Source organism: Hoplias malabaricus, chromosome 1 (genome assembly GCF_029633855.1).
Source record: "Hoplias malabaricus isolate fHopMal1 chromosome 1, fHopMal1.hap1, whole genome shotgun sequence".
NCBI lineage: Eukaryota > Metazoa > Chordata > Actinopteri > Characiformes > Erythrinidae > Hoplias > Hoplias malabaricus.
In genome coordinates this window covers 71,759,421-71,779,197 of record NC_089800.1, presented here as the reverse complement: position 1 = coordinate 71,779,197, position 19,777 = coordinate 71,759,421, and the positions used below count along the sequence as shown (strand labels likewise).

Genomic DNA, 19,777 nt, shown 5'->3' with positions numbered 1-19,777 from the left:
ATCAAACCAATTAATATGTCTGCACTGAAACACAGCTTCTGGAGCTGTTTGACAGTGAAGACCCTAGAGAGAGAGACTTCCTGAAGACCACTCTGCATCGCATTTATGGGAAGTTTTTGGGACTGAGGGCATACATTAGGAAGCAAATAAATAATATATTTTATAGGTCAGTGTACTTCATGTGTATGTATTTTAGTTTGAGATTTTTTTTCCCCTCTACAGCCTGTTACATTTTATCATTATGTATATACGTGTGTGTGTGTGTGTTTCAGGTTCATTTATGAAACAGAGCATCACAATGGAATCGCTGAACTACTGGAGATTCTTGGGAGGTAATTATTAATAAAATGTTTAAAAGACTGAAGAAATAGATCAGCCAAATACCCCCTGTCAAACTGTGTGTATTCTTTTGCTTCAACAGTATAATCAATGGTTTTGCCTTACCATTAAAAGAAGAGCACAAGATTTTCCTGCTAAAGGTTTTATTGCCTTTACACAAAGTCAAGTCACTTAGTGTTTACCACCCACAGGTGGGTATCCTCCATTCCAAGTAACATTTAGCATATAACATCTACCCTTTTCACAGAATTTTCTCAAAATCTCAAGCCCTTAATGTTGCTGTTACGACAGGAGAAACAGGCTGCGTTTAAAAAAAAAAAAAAAAAGTTATTATTAAATTCACCAAAACATTGCAAGTATGTAGTTGCTACAATTCGGATGGTGTGGTTTAAGCCTGCATTTTCTTTCAGATTCAGAATACTTTTTGTCCCCAGGGGTCAATTTAACTTTGTGCCTTAACGCTAAGTGCTTTGTCAGCAATATGGCTACACAAAAAGATGCAGTTCTGAGAACAGTTTAGGTAATATTATAAGGTATTTTGTATAAATTGTGCTGCAGTTTGAATGTTAGATCCTGTTTGGTAAGTCGCTTTGGATAAAATGCATAATGTAAATGTAATATGAATGTCAAACAGGTTAAGTTGGCAGGAAGCCCATTGGACACATCATGCTAATCACTCCATCTGCCCTGTGTTTGCTATATTCCAGTGTAAGCACATTTCTTTTTATTATTAATCCAGCCATCCCTTTCTGTACTGCTTGTAGCTGGCATATTGCGTGGTGCAGTTCCTGGAGAAGGACAGCACACTCACTGAACCAGTAAGTCTTCTGATCTTGCTGCAATTTCATCTGTAGGTAACATCACTAGTGACCTACACTCTTCAATTGTCACTAACTGTTTCGAACTTCAGATGTCACTGTAACTCACTCTCAAAACTACTTCTGATTTGTGTCAAAGTTTTTAGTAATACTTTACGTGAATGTTTGCTAATTAATCATTTAACTATAAAATGAATAATTATTAATTTCTCATTATTTGAGCAGTAGTTAAATCTTCATTAGCTGTTACTAAATATTACTTGTTACTTAGCAATTGATTAATTTATTAAGCCATTATTAATTAATTGAACTGGTAATTAATAGGTAAGCTTGTATCTTAATTGCTCATTATCTGTCTTACTAACTGCTACTTACACCATTGTTAATAAATTAGTACGTATATTCATTCATGTACAGAAGTAACATAACTTACTAGTACTTATGCATTAATGTCGCTAAATGTTCTAATTAATTCTTAGTAAATATACTAATTAGTTTATACTATAGTGTGTACCTTATACAATAATCCTACTAATTATCTATTAATTATCCTTCTTACCTCCACATTTTCAGCTGTGTCAGCTTTTTCACATTGGTCTTTGTTGATCAAAACTGAATAATATGAGATGAAAATGAGAATAAAATGAGCAAACAAAAATAAATTGATAATTTTGTTGTCCATCCGTTTAATCTTTGGTATATCTGTAAACTTGTGTTTGTTATTACTGAGTATTTGAGTGTAAAGCATTGTCATTAACTAACAAAAAGTATTATTAATAGCTGTAATAATTTCAAGATTGCTTGGTTGTGTCATGATGTGGGGTGTAGGGTAGTGTCAGGGTGGTCAGAAATATAAAAGCAAACGGAGGTAATTGCAGGAGACTTTTAATTAACACAAGAAGGGAAGTGAACAGAGAGGCTCAGGAACTAGACAAAGGGACTAAACACAAAGGCTAGAACACTAAGCACAAAACACAAGGGCTAAACACTAAACACAAGAGCTAAATGCTAAACGCAGGCTAAACACTAAACACAAGGGCTAAACAAGATTGCTAAACAGAGTAGAAAGCAAAGAAACTAAACAGGGCTGGCTAAACACTTAACAAATAGGATAAACACAAAACACTGGGGCTAAACACTAAACAATAACAAATCTAAAGGGGCAAGACACTAACCCGTAAGATGAACATTAAACAAGAAGGTTAAACAAGATGGCTAAACAGCAGAACACAGAGAAACTAAACAGAGCACCAAAACCTAGCTAGAATCTTAAGCACAGACATGAAACACAAACATACATACAACCACAATGACCCACAAACAGGAAACACTGACATGAACTATAGAAAGACAACACAAACAATAAACACCTGGGACAGATAACGAGGGGGCAGGAACACAAAGAAGGCACAAGAGGGAGGAGCAAAGGTGGAGACAAGGAAGACAGAAACAAAACAAAGAGCCATGTGCTTATAAACACATGACAACCAAAGGAAACAATGAGACAGACCGCAGGGACACGCTAGACAGGGCTATACATGACAGGTTGTTAGCACGTTTGCCTCTCAGCGCTGGGGTCTTGGGTTCAAGGCTCGATCTGAGTAGAGTTTCCGTGTTATTCTCATGTCTGTGTGGGTTTCCTCTGGGGCCTTCGGTTTCTTCCCACATTCCAAAAACATGGAGGTCCGGTAAATTGGCTGCTCTAAATTGCCCTGGTGTGAATGAACGTGTGTTTGCAAGTATGAATATGTGGGTATAAATGTGTGTATGGCCACATAAGGATTGGCACTCTATCCTTGGTGAATCTGTATTGCCCAATGCAGTCTTGCAGTTGGACAGTCATTCTGGTACGCTGTGCGTAAATTAGCTGCCACTTTTCACTGGTGTGTGCTGGCTGAATGTTGACTATAAAGTTTTATTTTGTAGAGTGTTAACCGTAAAAGCGTACTTGAGTATCTAGAAAGGCGCTATACAGGTGTAAAGTTCATTCATTTTTAATTTGATAAATATTAACCATTACTTTATTTACATTTTCACCATGAATTACTTTAAAATAATATTCCTCTTACTTAACCATTAATTACTGCAATGTGTCCCTCCAATTAAAGTGACATTTTCCATTAATTATATATAAACTAAAGTTTAAGCAAAGACTAATTATTAATATCTTAATTGTTATTTACGTTTCGTGTTCCCTCAAGTGAAGAAGAAGATAAACATATGTTTACTTAAATAATTTTACTCAATAAAACAAACAGAAATCAGGATCAAAATATTCTTTATTAAATAAATATGTGTAAATATTTTCAGGGTAATTATATGTATAGTCTTGATCACGAACATACCCACGGCCTACAACAGGAGACAGCCATAGCACGCTACAACTTCTCACTCCTGTACTCGGTTATAACGTCAGAAATAAACCAAACAGTGGTATATACCATCTGGATATATACACCTAGCAATATTACACATCATAATTACCAACGTTCAATGCCGTTTACAGAACACAAACCACTTTAAACACTTTGTAAAATGGAGCTCTTTTACCGCTATTGAAAAAAAAACAAAAACGCACTGAATACTGGGTGCAAAATAGCCTTAAGTGTTGCCATAATCCATAAAAGAAACAAACCCAAAACATATGGAGGGTTTTTAAAAAAATGTTTACATTTTTTTTATTTTATTTATTTATGTTTCGTGAAAAAATATAATATAAATAAATAAATAAAGAAAAAACAATTGTTAAAAAGGATAAATAATTAAATGTTTCATTTAGGGATGTGCCGATGCAATATTCAGTATCTGTATCTGTCCGATTCTGGCCGAGTGTAATTTGTGTAATGCTACTGTCTCACGAGGTGGTAGCAGTGTTGGGAACTTTAACACCACGAACATATTTGTATTTTTATACAAGTGTTAAATTTTGTATAGAGATTTCTTCAGGTTTCTTGTGATGGAAAAAGATTGAACTGACAGCTGTCTTCATACTAGTTAAGGGTCACAAAAAGCCATGTTTGCACTACTTTCATTTTGAATATTACTTTAGATCCTTGTGTTTAAAGTTTTGATTTAAGTTTTAAAATTTCAGGATAAATGTCTGAATAGTGTTGACCAACTAAATGCTGTGAAAAGTTATGTTTAAATAAATAAATAAAAAATCAGTACTGGCAACTGAACTGTGTTTTGGGTGCAATGTATTTCTTGAAAATGAGTATAATATAATAATGTTACAATACTTTGACTGTTGACTTATGTAAAAGGCACCCAAAAATTTATTTATTTATTTTTTTTATTATTATTATTTTTTTTACCAAAGCAATTATATTTTCAAAAAATTGGACTAGTATCGGTGTCAGCAGATACACAAATGTAAAATATCGGTATCGGACCTAAAAAAGTGGTATTGTGCCATTCCTAGTTTCATTTAAGAATATAATTTTGTAACAAAAGCCTTACAAACTTGATATTTTTAATAGTTTAGGTTTTTGTGACAATATTAAATAAATAAAAAAATTGTTAATTCAATTATTTTGAATAATTTTATTTGAAATTAAAGCTTCATTAATTTGATATGATATATTTAAGAGTTATTTAATCATGCAGTGTTAATATTTGATTAAATATTTAATTGAAATTTTGTTTTAAAATTAAACACTTAAACACTTAAACATTTAATAATTTATTCTTTTAACAATCGTTTCTCCCTTACTTTATTTATTGATATTGTCACACACACAAAAATAACCTTCCATTTGATTTGGGCTTGTTTCCGTTACGGATTCTGGCAACACTTAGGAGCATGTAGCTCCTATCGTAGGCCGTGCGTTTCCTCATGTTCGTAATTAAGAATTTATATGTAATTACCCTGAAAATTTTTACATATTTTTTTAAATAAAGATTCTTTTGATCCCAGTTCCTGTTAGGAGTAAAAATATTTTAATTTAATATATGTTTATCATCCTCTTGATAAAGACTTGACTTGAGGGGACATGAAACAAGTAAATAACAATTAAGAAATTAGTATTTACTCATACAGTAAGCATTATTTTATATATAATTAATGAAAAATGTCACTTTACTTGGAGGGACACACATTGCAGTGATTAATAGTTAAGTAAGAGGAATTAAATAATTAATTAATGGTTATGTACCAGTAAGTAAAAAAGCTATTATGTGTTAAGTAAGAGAAATGTATTATTTTAAAATAATTAATGGTGAAAATGTAAATAAAGTAATGATTATTATTTTTCAAAATGAAAAAGGTGGGTTTTACCACCTTTGATATAAACATAGGAACTGTTCTGTGTCTAATTCATAAAGCTTTTATACAAGTGGAGATTTGAGCATAAAGCTTGAAAGAGCACCTTATTTATAAACCATGTAAATGCCCTAAGCACTTATATAACGCCTTTTTAGATATTCAAGGACGCTTTTACAGTTAACACTCTACACAACACACTTTCCAGTCAACATTGAGCCAGCACACACCGGTGAGAAGCAGCAGCTTATTTGCGCTAATTTGCTAATTTGATGGGCAACAAAGTTATCAATGAATTTGTGTTTGCTCATTTCATGAGCAGATGTGACCATATTTGGTTTTGATGAATAAAAACCAATGTGGAAAAAACTGACACAGCTGGAGAAAGTGGAGGTAAGAAGGTTAATTAACAGATAATTAGCAGGATTACTGTATATTATTAAGTGTATTAGTTTATACTGTATCTTAAACTAATTAGTAGTGTATTTACTCATAATGAATGATTAATTTAGAAAAACTAGCAGCATTAATGCGTAAATACTACCAAGTTATTTTGTTACTACTTAACATGAATGAACATAATTACTACTTTATTAACAATGGCGTAAGTAGCAGTTAGTACACAGATAATGAGTAATTATGATATAAACTAAGCTAACCTATTAATTACCAGTTTACTTAATTACTAATGGCTTGTAAATTAATCAATCACTAAGTAACTGTAACTAACAATTAACAGTTAATGAAGTGTTAACTGGTCATCAAATAATGGGAAATAATTCATAATTCATTCTATAATTATTTATTAATTAGTCAACATTAATGTAAAGTGTCACCAGATTTCTTTATAATTCAACTGAGATTCAAACAAAGTCATTAAAATTTTTGACAAATGCTGCACTGTAGAGCAAGATACAGACTATAATTTCTTTTTCCTTAGTAATGATACAAATTGGGGATCACCAGGCATAGGATATATATCTCTTTATATATAAAACACAGCCAAAAAAAATAAACAGTGAAACAACAATGTGGTGTTGATAATGTTAAACAAAAGTAAAAAGATTTTACTGAAAGTTTATTTGGAGTGTGACTAAAAATATATAACTAAAACTGCAAATGTGATTGCAGTGCAGCATTAAAATTTCTCACAAAGAGATGCAGGGATATCACACTTGGTGATATGTGTTGTAAATCCTCTTGAATGACCCACATTGACAGGTGGTGATGGCCCTTCTAAAATACTGGCCAAAGACTCACAGCCCAAAGGAGGTGATGTTCCTCAATGAGCTTGAGGAGATTCTGGATGTGATTGAACCATCTGAGTTTGTGAAAGTGATGGAGCCTCTGTTCCGACAACTGGCAAAATGTGTGTCCAGCCCACACTTCCAGGTGAGTGTAAAGTCCAGTTTCTCACTTAAGTGACAGCAGAATATAAACGTTAGTTAATAGTTAGTTAAGGGCAAAGAATTTCCCAACATTTTTTTTTTCTGTCATGGCACATTTAAAATAAATAAATAAATAAAGGGCCACACCACACAATCTTGCCACCTAAAACCTTTTGTCAAACATTTAACAGTGCCTATGGCTTAATAAGAGCATTCGTGTATTTATTTATTTTATTTTATTTTATTTTTTTTTGTGAATATATTTTTATCATAATTGTTACAACACAGAACAAACAAACATGAAAACGAAACAAAGATGCACATGTAAAGAAGGAAGAAAGGGGGAAAAAGAGTGAAAGAATGTAACACACTACATATAAATTTCACAAATCAGTCAACATATCTTAACAAAAGCAATAGCTTTGGACCACCTCTCAACCATAGCGGCTTTAGCAGGATGTGGCCTGGCAGTGGCTCGCTCCAACAAAAGTATATCCAAATAATAATGCAAAAACATACAAGTATACGAGTTAAAACATACAACAGACTCAACACAACATTTAAGAATAGTTTTCTTAACTGCAGTACTGTAATAAGAACATTTATAACTTCAGTGTGAAACCTGAATTTCTTGATGAATCTCGATATAGTATTCTGGCTGAGATTGATGACAAGTAACAAACTTCGTATTCTTCTGGTTTTACTTTTAATGCAAGTCAGATTGAGAAGCTCATTTTGCAAAGATACATTATGGGAAATCAAAGTAACTCTAAGACTGCATTATTTGTGATGGCTGGGTACCTTTTCAAAGCTGTTGGTCAAATACTGTCCAAAGGAAGATCACAGAATTTCATATTCAAACCATTATTCTGTCTTATATAAAGTAGCTGCTCTTGTGATTTTAAATGCAAAATATTTATACTTTTAAGTGCAGATGAATTAAATGGATCATGAACCCAGACAAATACTTCAGTGCATGTTGAGGGGTATAAAATGCAGACTAAAGCATTATTTGAACAGGATTAGTTTTACATGGGGAGCTGGGGTAATGTAATTTTTCCACAAGACGTCAGTGATATTTATGGTGGATTCACACTGAATAAGAACTCACAGTGAAAATAACAGAGATGGGAGTGGCTAGTCAATTCACGCACTGTTGTCACACAGTGTGGATCATATACAGCATAGCTACTGGAGTTATTAGACTGTCACAACTCTTCTGAGATCAGCCCTCCCACCAAAAACATATAGCCCTAAATGGTTTTATCTTCTAGTCCTTCATGGCAGATAACTGGTGAGACGGTGGCAAAAAACTTTACTAATCCTTCATACAGTTATTATAACCAATATTATAAACCATTTAATGACACAGGCTACTGGTGTGGACAAAACATACCTAGGTTGTTTTGTGGATTTGCGTGTTTTGTGTCTTTCAGCCACTGAACTTTTACTTAAACCGTGTATTTCATCACTAAACACCTCCTTCAGCTTCTCCGTTTTCGAGAAAACCTGTGAAAAAGTCCTTTTCTCCAGGATATAACCCAGTACTACCCCACATTTCAATTCGGATGGGATTAATACAATCTGGGGTAATTTTTACTGCTCGTTTTACAGTAGGTAAAATGCTCATGAATCTTTCATGATACGGGAGTGCGCACTCCAGAAAAATGACTGAAATGGTCTATTCGGATGTGATTAAAATTACTGAGATACTCGGGTAATAATTACTTTTCCCCACATCCACAGGTACAATTAATCCCATCCGTATAGGGCTTTAAATCAACTCCTAAAGACTTGTAAATTATTAACAAGGGCAAACATTTCAGGTCTACGTTTTTCATATGAGAGGATTTTTGTTGTTGAGTTCTAAAGGTGCTGAAAAATGTCTGCTGTGTGTGCTAACTATTCACACCATTCTTTGAACGGGGTTCACATTATTTCTTAAATGTGCTGTCTGCTTGCCAATTTATTTTTTTTTTCTTTGTTACACAAGGGTGTTGTATTGCCATCAGGACCATCTGAAGTTTTTGATTTTAATAATTTATACATATTGTATATATGTAGGGCGGCACGGTGGCGCAGCAGGTAGTGTCGCAGTCACACAGCTCCAGGGGCCTGGAGGTTGTGGGTTCGATTCCCGCTCCGGGTGACTGTCTGTGAGGAGTTGGTGTGTTCTCCCCGTGTCCGCGTGGGTTTCCTCCGGGTACTCCGGTTTCCTCCCACAGTCCAAAAACACACGTTGCAGGCGGATTGGCGACTCGAAAGTGTCCGTAGGTGTGAGTGTGTGAGTGAATGTGTGTGTGTCTGTGTTGCCCTGTGAAGGACTGGCGTCCCCTCCAGGGTGTATTCCCGCCTTGCGCCTGATGATTCCAGGTAGGCTCTGGACCCCCCGCGACCCTAAATTGGATAAGCGATTACAGATAATGGATGGATGGATGTATATATGTACAACAAAAAAAGAAGCTAAAAATCAGTGTAATGTTGAAATGAATGCTCAGCAGATGCATTATTTCTTAGTATAACACACATTTTAATTTTAGATCAAATTTTATTTTCTTGTGGGATTACAAAAAATTCATGCACATTAAAATTGTTCACAATACAACTTTCCTGTTCTTCGGCACATCGGCTGTGCATGTGAAATCATATTAAATGTAGTCAATACATTTAATATTCTAATTATGAGTTTATTCGGTCTATTTCTAGACGATTTAATCATTTTAAATTTTATCTATTTTTTTATCTTTTTCTCTAAAGAAAATGAATTAATCCATTAAATTTTTTAAATATAGGCAAACTCAAGAAATCTTGTTACATTTTTACACCTCAAATATTAGAGCTACTGCACTAGTGGATTTAAGACAATTTCTCTTGCTAAGATATTTTTAAGCAGTGTAAGAAAATGTCAAATATCATGACTATTGACCTAACATCCATTGTGTTAACCTTTGTTGCAGCATAGATCTTGTGTTTGAAGAAATAAAACTGATGTGTTCTTATGCTGCAGGTGGCAGAAAGAGCTCTTTACTACTGGAACAATGAGTATATAATGAGCCTCATCAGTGACAATGCTGCCAAAATCTTACCTATCATGTTCCCAGCACTGTACCGCAACTCAAAGACACACTGGAACAAGTAAGGTTTTCATCATTATACCCATTAAAAAACACTGTATTTCACGATACACAAATTCCATTTTTAGAAAAATCACTTTCTAAAAATGCAATTAAAACTGAAATCTATAAATATATTAAATCTATAAATATGATATATTTATATGAATATATGTATCAATATATTTAAATATGTATTTAATACAAAATTACATAGAAAAGATTAAAATGATAAATTTAATTATTTGTCAAATATGCAAAAATGTAAAATTCTTCATATTTACTACTGGGTCACATCAGTTTCTTTAATTATAACTTTTAAATGTTTCAGGTGTGCCTAGGTGATATGTACTAAAATATTATGAACTGTACATCTACAAACCTGCATTGAAAAATGTACTGTTTAAACTGGTTGACAATTCTCTCAAAAATGATGGCATAAATGATTTAATTTTGCTTGCAAAATCTCAGCTTGTGTCATGCAAATAGGCTTAATTGTTGAAATAACTTCACTGTTGAATATTCTTGGTAAATCTGTCATTCATTTTGTTTTTGGCTCTTATTGCGTTATCCTGTGTTTTGTTATCAAGTGTCAGCCAGCAGAGCTCTGCCAAAAATAACCTCTTAGCAAATAAAACCGTCTTAAAATGTTGTCAATATCTCCAATATTTCTCCAGTATTACTAGAATGTTCTAATGCAGATCATATTACTTATTAAGAAGCATCAATCCTTTGACACTATTACCTGACACTGAATGACAGTATCACCTAAGAAAATGTTTTATTTTATTTATTTAACGTTACACTTATAGTGCATTTCTAGAAAGCCATGGATACTTTACAATCATCACCCAGCATTCAATCCACACACACTGGCGATACATAGAAAACACCTATAAAACATGTGAAATACAACTAAAATTCATATTAGAAACTCAAAATGAGTAATATACAACAACCAACTGTAATAAAAGTTATAATGATGATAAGAAGAAATACCTTTAGTAATCCCCTTAGGGAAATTACTTTTTCAATTTGACCCATCCGAGGTAGTGATCCGGTCCTGGGAATTAAACTGACAACTCCTCGGCCTCAAGCTTGCTTCTCTAACCTCAAGACCACAGCTGCCTAACCTGCCTAAATTTGTGCAGATGTGCCTCATGCTGACAAAATACTAGGCTGTTCATGCGAAGTAAAAAAAAAAAAAAAAAAAAAAAAGATTCATCGGGCCACCTGTTTACATTGCTCCATAGTCCAGTTCTGATGCTCACCTGTAGGTGCTTTGTATTCTTTCCCAGTTCTATATAATCCCGGGTGGTAGACTAAAATTTCACTTAGTCATGGTTTGTCAGGGGCAGCACGGTAGTGCAGCAGGTAGTGTTGCAGTCACCTGGAAGTTGTGGGTTCAAGTCCCGCTCTGGGTGACTGTCTGTGAGGAGTGTGGTGTGTTCTCTCTGTGTCTGTGTGGGTTTCCTCCGGGTGACTGTCTGTGAGAGTGTGGTGTGTTCACCCTGTGTCTGTGTGTGTCCCATGGTCCAAAAACACACGTTGGTAGGTGGATTGGCGACTCAAAAAATTGTTGTGTGTTGCCCTGTGAAGGACTGGCGCCCCCTCCAGGGTGTATTCCTGCCTTGCGCCCAATGATTCAACGTACGCTCCACCCACCGTAACCCTGAACTGGATAAGCGGTTACAGACAGTGAATGAACAAATGGTTTGTCAGGTTAGCTTTTTCAAGTGTTTCAAATGTGTTGTTTCCCACTGGATTTGAAATTGTGCAAACCCTGCCCCTGCTTCAGACATGTACTACTAGATGGACAAGATCTGCATGTGTACGTTTTCTTACATTATGTCATGTCTAAGCACACATACACAGCCCCATACACTGCAAGCTGCAATGAACCTCTCTGTCATTGCGAGTATTAACGTTTTTCAGCATTTGGTGCTGCAGTAGCTTTGTGGGATCAAACAAAATGGGCTGGTCTTAGCTACCTATGCCCTTGTTGCTGTTTTATCATTCCTTTGATCTTTTTGGGAAGTAGTAATCACTGCAAACTGGGAATATTCTGTTTGGCCATCTCAATTAGGCCCTTGTTTTAATTCAGATGATTCCAATTGCTCATTTTTCCTGCATTCAACACATCATTTCCTAGAACAGACAGTTCAGTTGTCTGATATATAGTCGCTATCCAAAGACAAACATGTATAATAAATTTATAGGAGAAGGAAATCTATCTTAACTTTCAGTGAAAGTCAAGGTCAACAGATTTTATTCCAAGTAATTTTGTAGCATTTCTATTGGTCAATTCATCCTGAAATATTCACACAAAGTGAAGGAGAGCTGCTGTAGTTAAATAATGTAGTGAACTAAAAATCAACAAAAATGGATATACTTGTTTTTCTTTGGTCAGCAATGATATCCTGCCATTTGACAGATGTCATTGTAATGAGGTAGTTCAGTGTTATTTACTTCACCTGCCACTGGTTTTAATCTTGTGACTTATCAGTGTGTGTGTGTGTGTGTATATATATGTCTTGATTTCACTTGTAGAGCTCTACAATATTTTTTGCTGTAAGATGTAAGATTGGGGATCTCCTTGCTACATTTACTTCAGTGATGCTCACTTGAGCCTAGAACTCAGACTTCTGTATAGCTGCTGTATGAACCCAATTGTAAAAATGTGCTACATACATAAAACTGAACTGACTGGAAATGTCCTGTCTTTTACCTTCTGCCCTAAAAAAGGACTATCCATGGCTTGATTTATAATGCTCTGAAACTTTTTATGGAGATGAACCAGAAACTCTTTGATGACTGCACACAGCAGTTCAGAGCTGAAAAAAACAAGTAAGTTCCCATTAGTGTTATTTTTTTCATTTGAATTTGTGCAAGGTAGTAGTTAATTTCAGTTTCAAACAAATAAATACATTTTATGAATGTATAACAAAAATGGAAAATTTAAAAGAACAAAAATGATGCCTTAAATTACTAGGAATTACAAAAAATATTGAAAATGTTTAGGCTGAAGGTTATTTTGATTACTCCTTTTCTTTGCACTTAAATTTCTAGACAAATATTTGACTATGACCTATAGACAATACAGAGACAATACAAAAACGTTTAACATTTCAAACGTTTCCTAAATCAGAGGTTCCTGTTTTTTTTTTTTGTTTTGTTTTTTTTTTTTGGGTAAGTAACATGCAGTTGAAAAGCACCAATAAAGATTTAAAGAAGCATATATATTTAAGTTTGGTTAAATATGTCATATAAAGTTATTTATCTTTAAAATCACAAACAGGACTTTTGACAGTATATTATAGGCATATGTATATCCTTTTGAAAGATATACGTATAGTTTTTTGTATTTGTTCTTACTTTTTAAAAAGCCTGTATTTTAATAAACAGTTAAAACATATATTTTATTTATTCATTCATTCATTCATTTATTATTATTATTTTAATAGTTTTAATGTACACACAGTGTACATAGCTTTATACAGCTATGTAATTTTTTTAGCTTTATACAGTATTCCAGTGCTTTTAGGCTTTTTGTTGTTTGCATTATTATGCAGATTCAAACTTATAAATGTGATAAATTATCACATCCACACATTTTCACTCTTAATTTTCACATCATTGATCATAATTGTTGACATACATAAACTCTATATTCAGAATAGGTTTTTTATAATTTAACTTGGGGGGGGTTATTTGTTTGTTTGTATTTTTGCAATTACATTTTTACTTATTTGTTTTTCTGTGGCACAGAGAGAGAGCAAAGTTGAAAGAACGAGAAGAGGCCTGGATTAAGATTGAGAACCTTGCCAAATTAAACCCACAGGTGGGATCCTTTGTTTGGACATTTGCATTTGTCCTTTAGGGCTGATGTTTATTTATACTGGTGACATATATAAGAGTTTCAAATGAGCATCAGGGGCTGTTTTGAAGCTTTGTACAATACCAATGCTGCATCAGGTACCTGTCCAGAAAAAGTATTTTCTGACATAATTTAAATAAATCTGCTGCTCTTCACACGTCAGAAAATGTCTTCATTGATGGACCAGTGGAAATGCACAAAAAAGAAAAAAAATTCAGTCAAATGTAAGAATATTTTTTGCCAAAGTTACCTTTTTGGAGATACATTTTTTTTCCACATAGTGACCATTTATAAACCATTAATAAAGTGGTGTTTTAACAGTGCATACACATGATCTTTGTTACTATCCACAAGCATTCCCTGCCATGTGCACTTGTGTGTTGTGAACAGTCTGACATTTTTGTTTATTAATGTACTATTTGAAATGTTCAAAGGCTTCCAGTGTGTGATTGTAGTTGAAGCTTTGCCTGTCCACTTATTAAGACACAGTTTTAGGACATTAACTGTATACTCATTTCAATAAAAGTTTTTCAAACCTACTTTGTAATGTACTATGAAATTCATTTCTACAAAACTTACTGTTCAAATCATAAATCTCATTCTTTTCTTTATTGATTTTCATCCACTCTCCTCTTTGCCTGAAACTATCGCTTTTTTAATGCTCATTATTCTGTTTTCTTTTTTCTTCTTCACCTTTGTTTTGCACTAGTTCCTTATGTATGTTGATTCCTCTGGCCTAAATAGCCCTGTAGAAATGGAGACTGATGGGCCTTTGATAGAAGATATTCAGATGTTAAAAAAGACTGTAGAGGAGGGAGCCATTCAGGTAAATGTGGGTTTGGTTTACAAATTAATGTAACTTAAATTCACCATTTTTGACATAGTAGCGCATATGGAGTGTGGAAGGCATAAGTGTCAAACCAGAGTTCATGGTTTGTCTGTGAGTCAAATAAATACACTGGAAATTCTGTGGGTGTTGTCTGGTTTCTCTCTTCTTTGAATGATGGCATGTCCTGTTCTGTGGTGTGTCCAGATGCAGAGGGATCAGCGGAAGGACCGGCCACTGGTGAGACAAAAGTCTGACCTGCCTCAGGACATGTACACCACGAAAGCCTTGGAGTTGCACCATCGAGCTGAAGACATGATTACCAACCATGACAGCCACTAGCATATTCTTCATCGTTCTCTCTCATTTAGCAAACCTAGATTATCCAGCCATACTGACACACAGCAGTCTCTCCCCGACTAAAAGTATGTATTGCTCAGGTTTTAATTTAAAACTTATGGGGCCACAATGAAAGTTTTCTTCCTCTCTCCCATTTCATGCTTGTTCTTAATATAACATGATTTTGTTTGTTCAAGCCTGTATGTTGGTCTACACCATCATGTCCTTGTTACTTAAACTGTGGCAGAAACTCCTGTGTGGGAATGAGGGCTGGCCAAGAAAACATGTTGGAGATGTCATCATAGTTGTCATCATCTTTATTTATGGTTGTTTTTCTTTAGTCACATGGAACAGTTTGTCATCACCTTTTTCATCCATCACTTATATATCAACATATTCGGTTCTTGATGGAAACCTAGGGACAGTTGCCAGTGCCAAGACCATCATAAATTTTCTTTTACCATATTCATATTCAATTTTTTTCTCATCATTGTATGAGTACATATTTGTGCCATAAGAAGATCATTTATTTTTAGCCAACCACAGGTGTCTTGCTTTTTAATCAGACTTCTCGTGGCAATTCAACTACACACAGTGGTGTTTTGATGGTTTAAAAAATGGTACCAATTTTCTTTTCAATGGCAGAGCATTTGTGGGACCTTCATAGCAGATCATTGGAAACAAACCTAATCTAGTCCAGTGCATGACAGTAGGCTATAGTCTTAATTCATAAATATTTGTATTTGAATTTGTCTGACCAGTTTAGAGGTGCTGCATATTATCAAGTCATTGCACATTTATTTCAAAGAGCATATCCCAGTATGCCATCATTGGAGTAACTGTGACAGTACTTTAATCAGTGACTGTCAAACGAAGGAAATAGAAGAAAAAAGGGAATAATTGGCTAGGCACTGTTGTGGGCTTAAGTGTTGTAGCATTAATATTTTTGTTAGATATTCTTTAAAGTGATGTATTCTCTGATCTTATCCATGTAAGATCTATGTGTGGGGTCAGTATATGAAAGGCTGTTTAGAGATGCAATTGTCCCCCAATAGACTGAGCCTTCTAAAGGTCAGGTGTAAAGAACAAGTACAGAGAATTTATACTTACTTACTTAAAAATTACGGTTGTCAAAATTGTACTGAAAACCAGAAATAGGGTCCAACGTATTGTACCAGTCAAATGAAAAACATCTCCCAAATTAATAACTTTATAGGAGAAGGAAAAAAGGAAAAACCCTTCTTAACTTTCAGTGAAAGTCAATGTAAAAATATTTTATTTCAATTCACTTTGGATTAATTCTATTGGTTAATTCATTATGACATTTTCACATAATGTGAAGTACAGCTGCTGTGTTAAACTGATTTAGCAAAATAAAAATCCACAAAAATACAAAATACATATTTTTAATTGACCAATGATGATATACACAATATTGCCCAAATATTCACTCACATCAGATCAAGTCAAATTTATTTGTATACTGCATTTTACAATCTAATGGTGTCACAAAGCAGCTTAACAGAAGTTGGGAATTAAAACAAATTTTAAATGAATGTCCCCAGGGGAGCAAGCCAAAGGCAATTGTGGTAAGGATAAACTCCCTCGCAGCCTGAGGACAAAACCTTGGAAGGCACCAAGACTCTCAAGAGGGGCCCATTCTCCTCTGGTCCAACTAATTATAAACAATAGAGATTTAATTTAAAACTGCAGGTAGAAGAAGACACTGAGTTTGTATAGACCATGGATGTATTTAGTAAATGTCTGTGCTGAAACAGTCCCATCAAATATCCAGGAGTCTCTGCATGGTAACAACAGGGGCCACAGATGAGGTGTGAAAGTACGGAGAGTAGCAGATAGTGGGAATGGATGTCTCAAGTCAGGTGTGAAGGAGCCTTCAAACTCACCCATCCAAATCATTGAATTTTGACGTTCCGATCACTTTCATGGCCACAGGTGTATAAAACCAAGCACACAGGCAGAATGTTTCTAAAAGCATTTGTGAAAGAATGGGTTGCTCTCAGGGGCTCAGTAAATTTCAGTGTGGTACTGTGATAGGATGCCAGCTGTGCAACAAGTCCAACCATGTTTTCCTTGCCACTAAATATTCCACAGTGAACTGTCAGTGGTATTATAACAAATTGGACCTGATTGGGAACGACAATAACTCGGCCACAAAGTGCACGTAAAATGACAGAACAGGGTCAGCGGATACTGAGGTGCATAGTGTGCATAGCTAGTCAACTTCTGCAAAGTCAATAGCTAAAGACCTCCAGACCGTTTGTGGCCTTCAGATTAGCTCAAGGACCGTGTGTAGAGAGCTTCATGGAATGGATTTCTATGGCCAGGAGCTTCATCCAAGCCTCACTGCAGTGTCAGATGCAGGGGAAGGAACACTTAATGCTTAATCATACCAAGAGATCTTGGACAATTTCATTCTCCCAACTTTGTAAGAACAGTTTTGGGATGGCCCCTTCCAGTTCCAACATGACTGTGTACCAGTGCACAAAGCAAGGTCCATAAAGACATGTACAAGCAAGCTTGGTGAGTCCTGGCCTCCACCCGATAGAACTCCTTTGGAGTTAATTAGAGCAGAGACTGCGAGCCAATACTTCTCCTCCAACATTAGTGTCTGAACTCACAAATGGAACAATGAACATAAATTCCCATAAAAACATTCCTAAACCTTGTGGAAGGCTTTTCCAGAGGTATTGAAGCTGTTAAAACTGCAAAGGGTGGGCTGACATCATATTACACCCTATGGATTAAGAATGTGATGTCACGCAAGTTCATATGCATGTGAAGGCATGTGAAGGTGAATACTTCTGGCAATATAGTGTACTTCAGTGAAATTAACGTCGATACATGCTCTTACTTCTGCTAGTGAGCAGACAAATTTCCTCATGCAAAGACAAATTTGTCTCATTTTAAAATGCTATCAGTTTGACCAAATTAAATTTGTTTATTCGGATATTCCTCCATCTGTACCCTAATGTTAGAATCAATATCAAGAACAAAAAGGGGAAAATTTCTGTTTATGTAATGAGTTTTAGAATGTCTAAAAGACAACGGATATATTTTGTCTTGGAAATCTTAGAGTACAAGTTTTAGTGAAATATCTTACAAACAATAGTACAAAGTACAGTTACTTAATTATCATCCATCCTGTTATGGCTGGTAAGTGTCAAAATGCCAATGAAATGATCATTTTTGCCCCTGCATATTGTATTATGGCATCATTTGTTTCTGTTTCATAATCACCAATTGCATATTTCTGTTGGTTCTACTCTTTTGTTGTCCACAACCACAAGGACTGTTATTTTCCTTAAGGACCCACAGTTGACACCGTTGTCCATCCCTAATTTCAGAGATGTCGGAGTGCCTTTCTGATTGCTGTGTTGTAGATGGTTTTGAGATGCAAAGAGAATGGGAGAAGTGTGAGTGATTGCTGTTCTGCAAGAGGCTCTGAATATGGGTCACTTGGATGAATGCATACATTCTACTGCAGATGTTAACACACATGGGCACATTCATGAAGAAACATAAGTGTGAGTTTGACATATTGATTGTTTCTTCATTTTGATTCTCTTTTGAGTTGGATGAATTCCTGTTGTTTTATACTTTTATTTTTCAACTACCTATAAGCACTTCCTGGAAACTTGAAAGCCGTTCAATTGTGTGTGTGTGTGTGTGTGTGTGTGTGTGTGCGCGTGTGCGTGTGTGTGTCTGTGTGCGCGTATGTGTGTCTGTGTGCGCGTGCGTGCGTGTGTGTTACTGTGAGTGTGTGTGAGAGCATGATTATAGCATGCTTCAAAGTATATTGGGTCTTTACACATTCTTATGTAGGTGTCTTTATGTACCATTGTTTGAACCTGCATTTGTTACTTTCCTTGCTTTTGGCAACTGAATCAATAAATGCTTGAATATTGTAGATATAAAAACACACAAACATCTGCAGAGGATTAAAGATGTCAGTTCTTGTTTTAATTTTGTTACTCGTGTGCTTTATAGTGTGTTGATGTTAAGACACATATAGACTATGTTTAAAAAAAAAAACATATATAATTTCAGTTATATCTCTACTGTACTATTACAAAATAGCTTACCTTAAGCTTCCCAAAATCTTATTTTAACATGGTAAGTGTCCTTTCAAATATGACCTGTATTATATGACTTCATTTAATATTGTACATATAGTTTCATTTATTTAGGTTTTCTGTAGTATTATATATCTAGATTTATTTGTAAATCCAAACAAAAACTAGTCCTATGTACAGATAAAGAAAAAAGAAAAATCACTTCTGAACATTCGAATGTGGCACAAACTTTGTTCTCCATTTTGACTGTCAGCATCAGGAAGCTCATTTTCTATCAGTTTGTATTTCCAAAAGTTTGTTGAACCATTCTGATACCTGCAACAAATGTTTATCTGATTGCCATTAATTGTGAGCCTTTACCCAAATTAAGTGGTGTGTATCTCTGTAGAATGAATAAAAAAGTCTATGTGGATTTATATTTTCATCTGACAATGAGTTGTTTCACTTTCTTGTGTTGTTTTATGCATGCAGTGGATATTGAGACTAGACATTAGACATTTTAATTATTTCACTTCAACCGAATATTTAATTATAATTATGAACTCTCTCACTTGTTACTGACACAGGCATTTGGCTGAGCAGTTACAGTATGTGTAATCTCCATAGAAATGCTTCTTATGTTTTGTTAAATAAAATTAGGCAATTTTGTATAAACTACAGTTTTTTAAATGAATTTGGTGAGGGGTGGGGGCTCAAAAATATTCTAATCTACAAACAGG

At 34.7% G+C, this 19,777-nt stretch overlaps 1 protein-coding gene across 3 annotated transcripts in view; it reads left to right on the top strand.

Annotated features, from left to right (window-relative positions):
• The window catches only part of LOC136697607 (serine/threonine-protein phosphatase 2A 56 kDa regulatory subunit gamma isoform-like), a 33,355-nt gene extending 14,099 nt beyond the window's left edge, over window positions 1-19,256 (top strand). Inside the window, exons 5-14 of one of the 3 annotated variants that reach the window (XR_010802728.1) lie at window positions 36-166; window positions 273-332; window positions 422-530; window positions 1,104-1,157; window positions 6,640-6,810; window positions 9,814-9,941; window positions 12,665-12,766; window positions 13,688-13,760; window positions 14,541-14,622; window positions 14,830-14,966. Coding sequence is in view for 2 of the 3 variants with exons in the window: in XM_066672824.1 (XP_066528921.1) it covers window positions 36-166; window positions 273-332; window positions 422-530; window positions 1,104-1,157; window positions 6,640-6,810; window positions 9,814-9,941; window positions 12,665-12,766; window positions 13,688-13,760; window positions 14,506-14,622; window positions 14,830-14,964 (1,080 nt within the window). In the remaining variant the exon portion in view is untranslated. Of the gene's footprint in view, window positions 1-35; window positions 167-272; window positions 333-421; window positions 531-1,103; window positions 1,158-6,639; window positions 6,811-9,813; window positions 9,942-12,664; window positions 12,767-13,687; window positions 13,761-14,505; window positions 14,623-14,829 lie in introns of all 3 variants that reach the window. The other 2 variants (XM_066672824.1, XM_066672831.1) reach the window with 2 other exon arrangements.
• The last annotated feature ends 521 nt before the right edge of the window (window positions 19,257-19,777 follow it).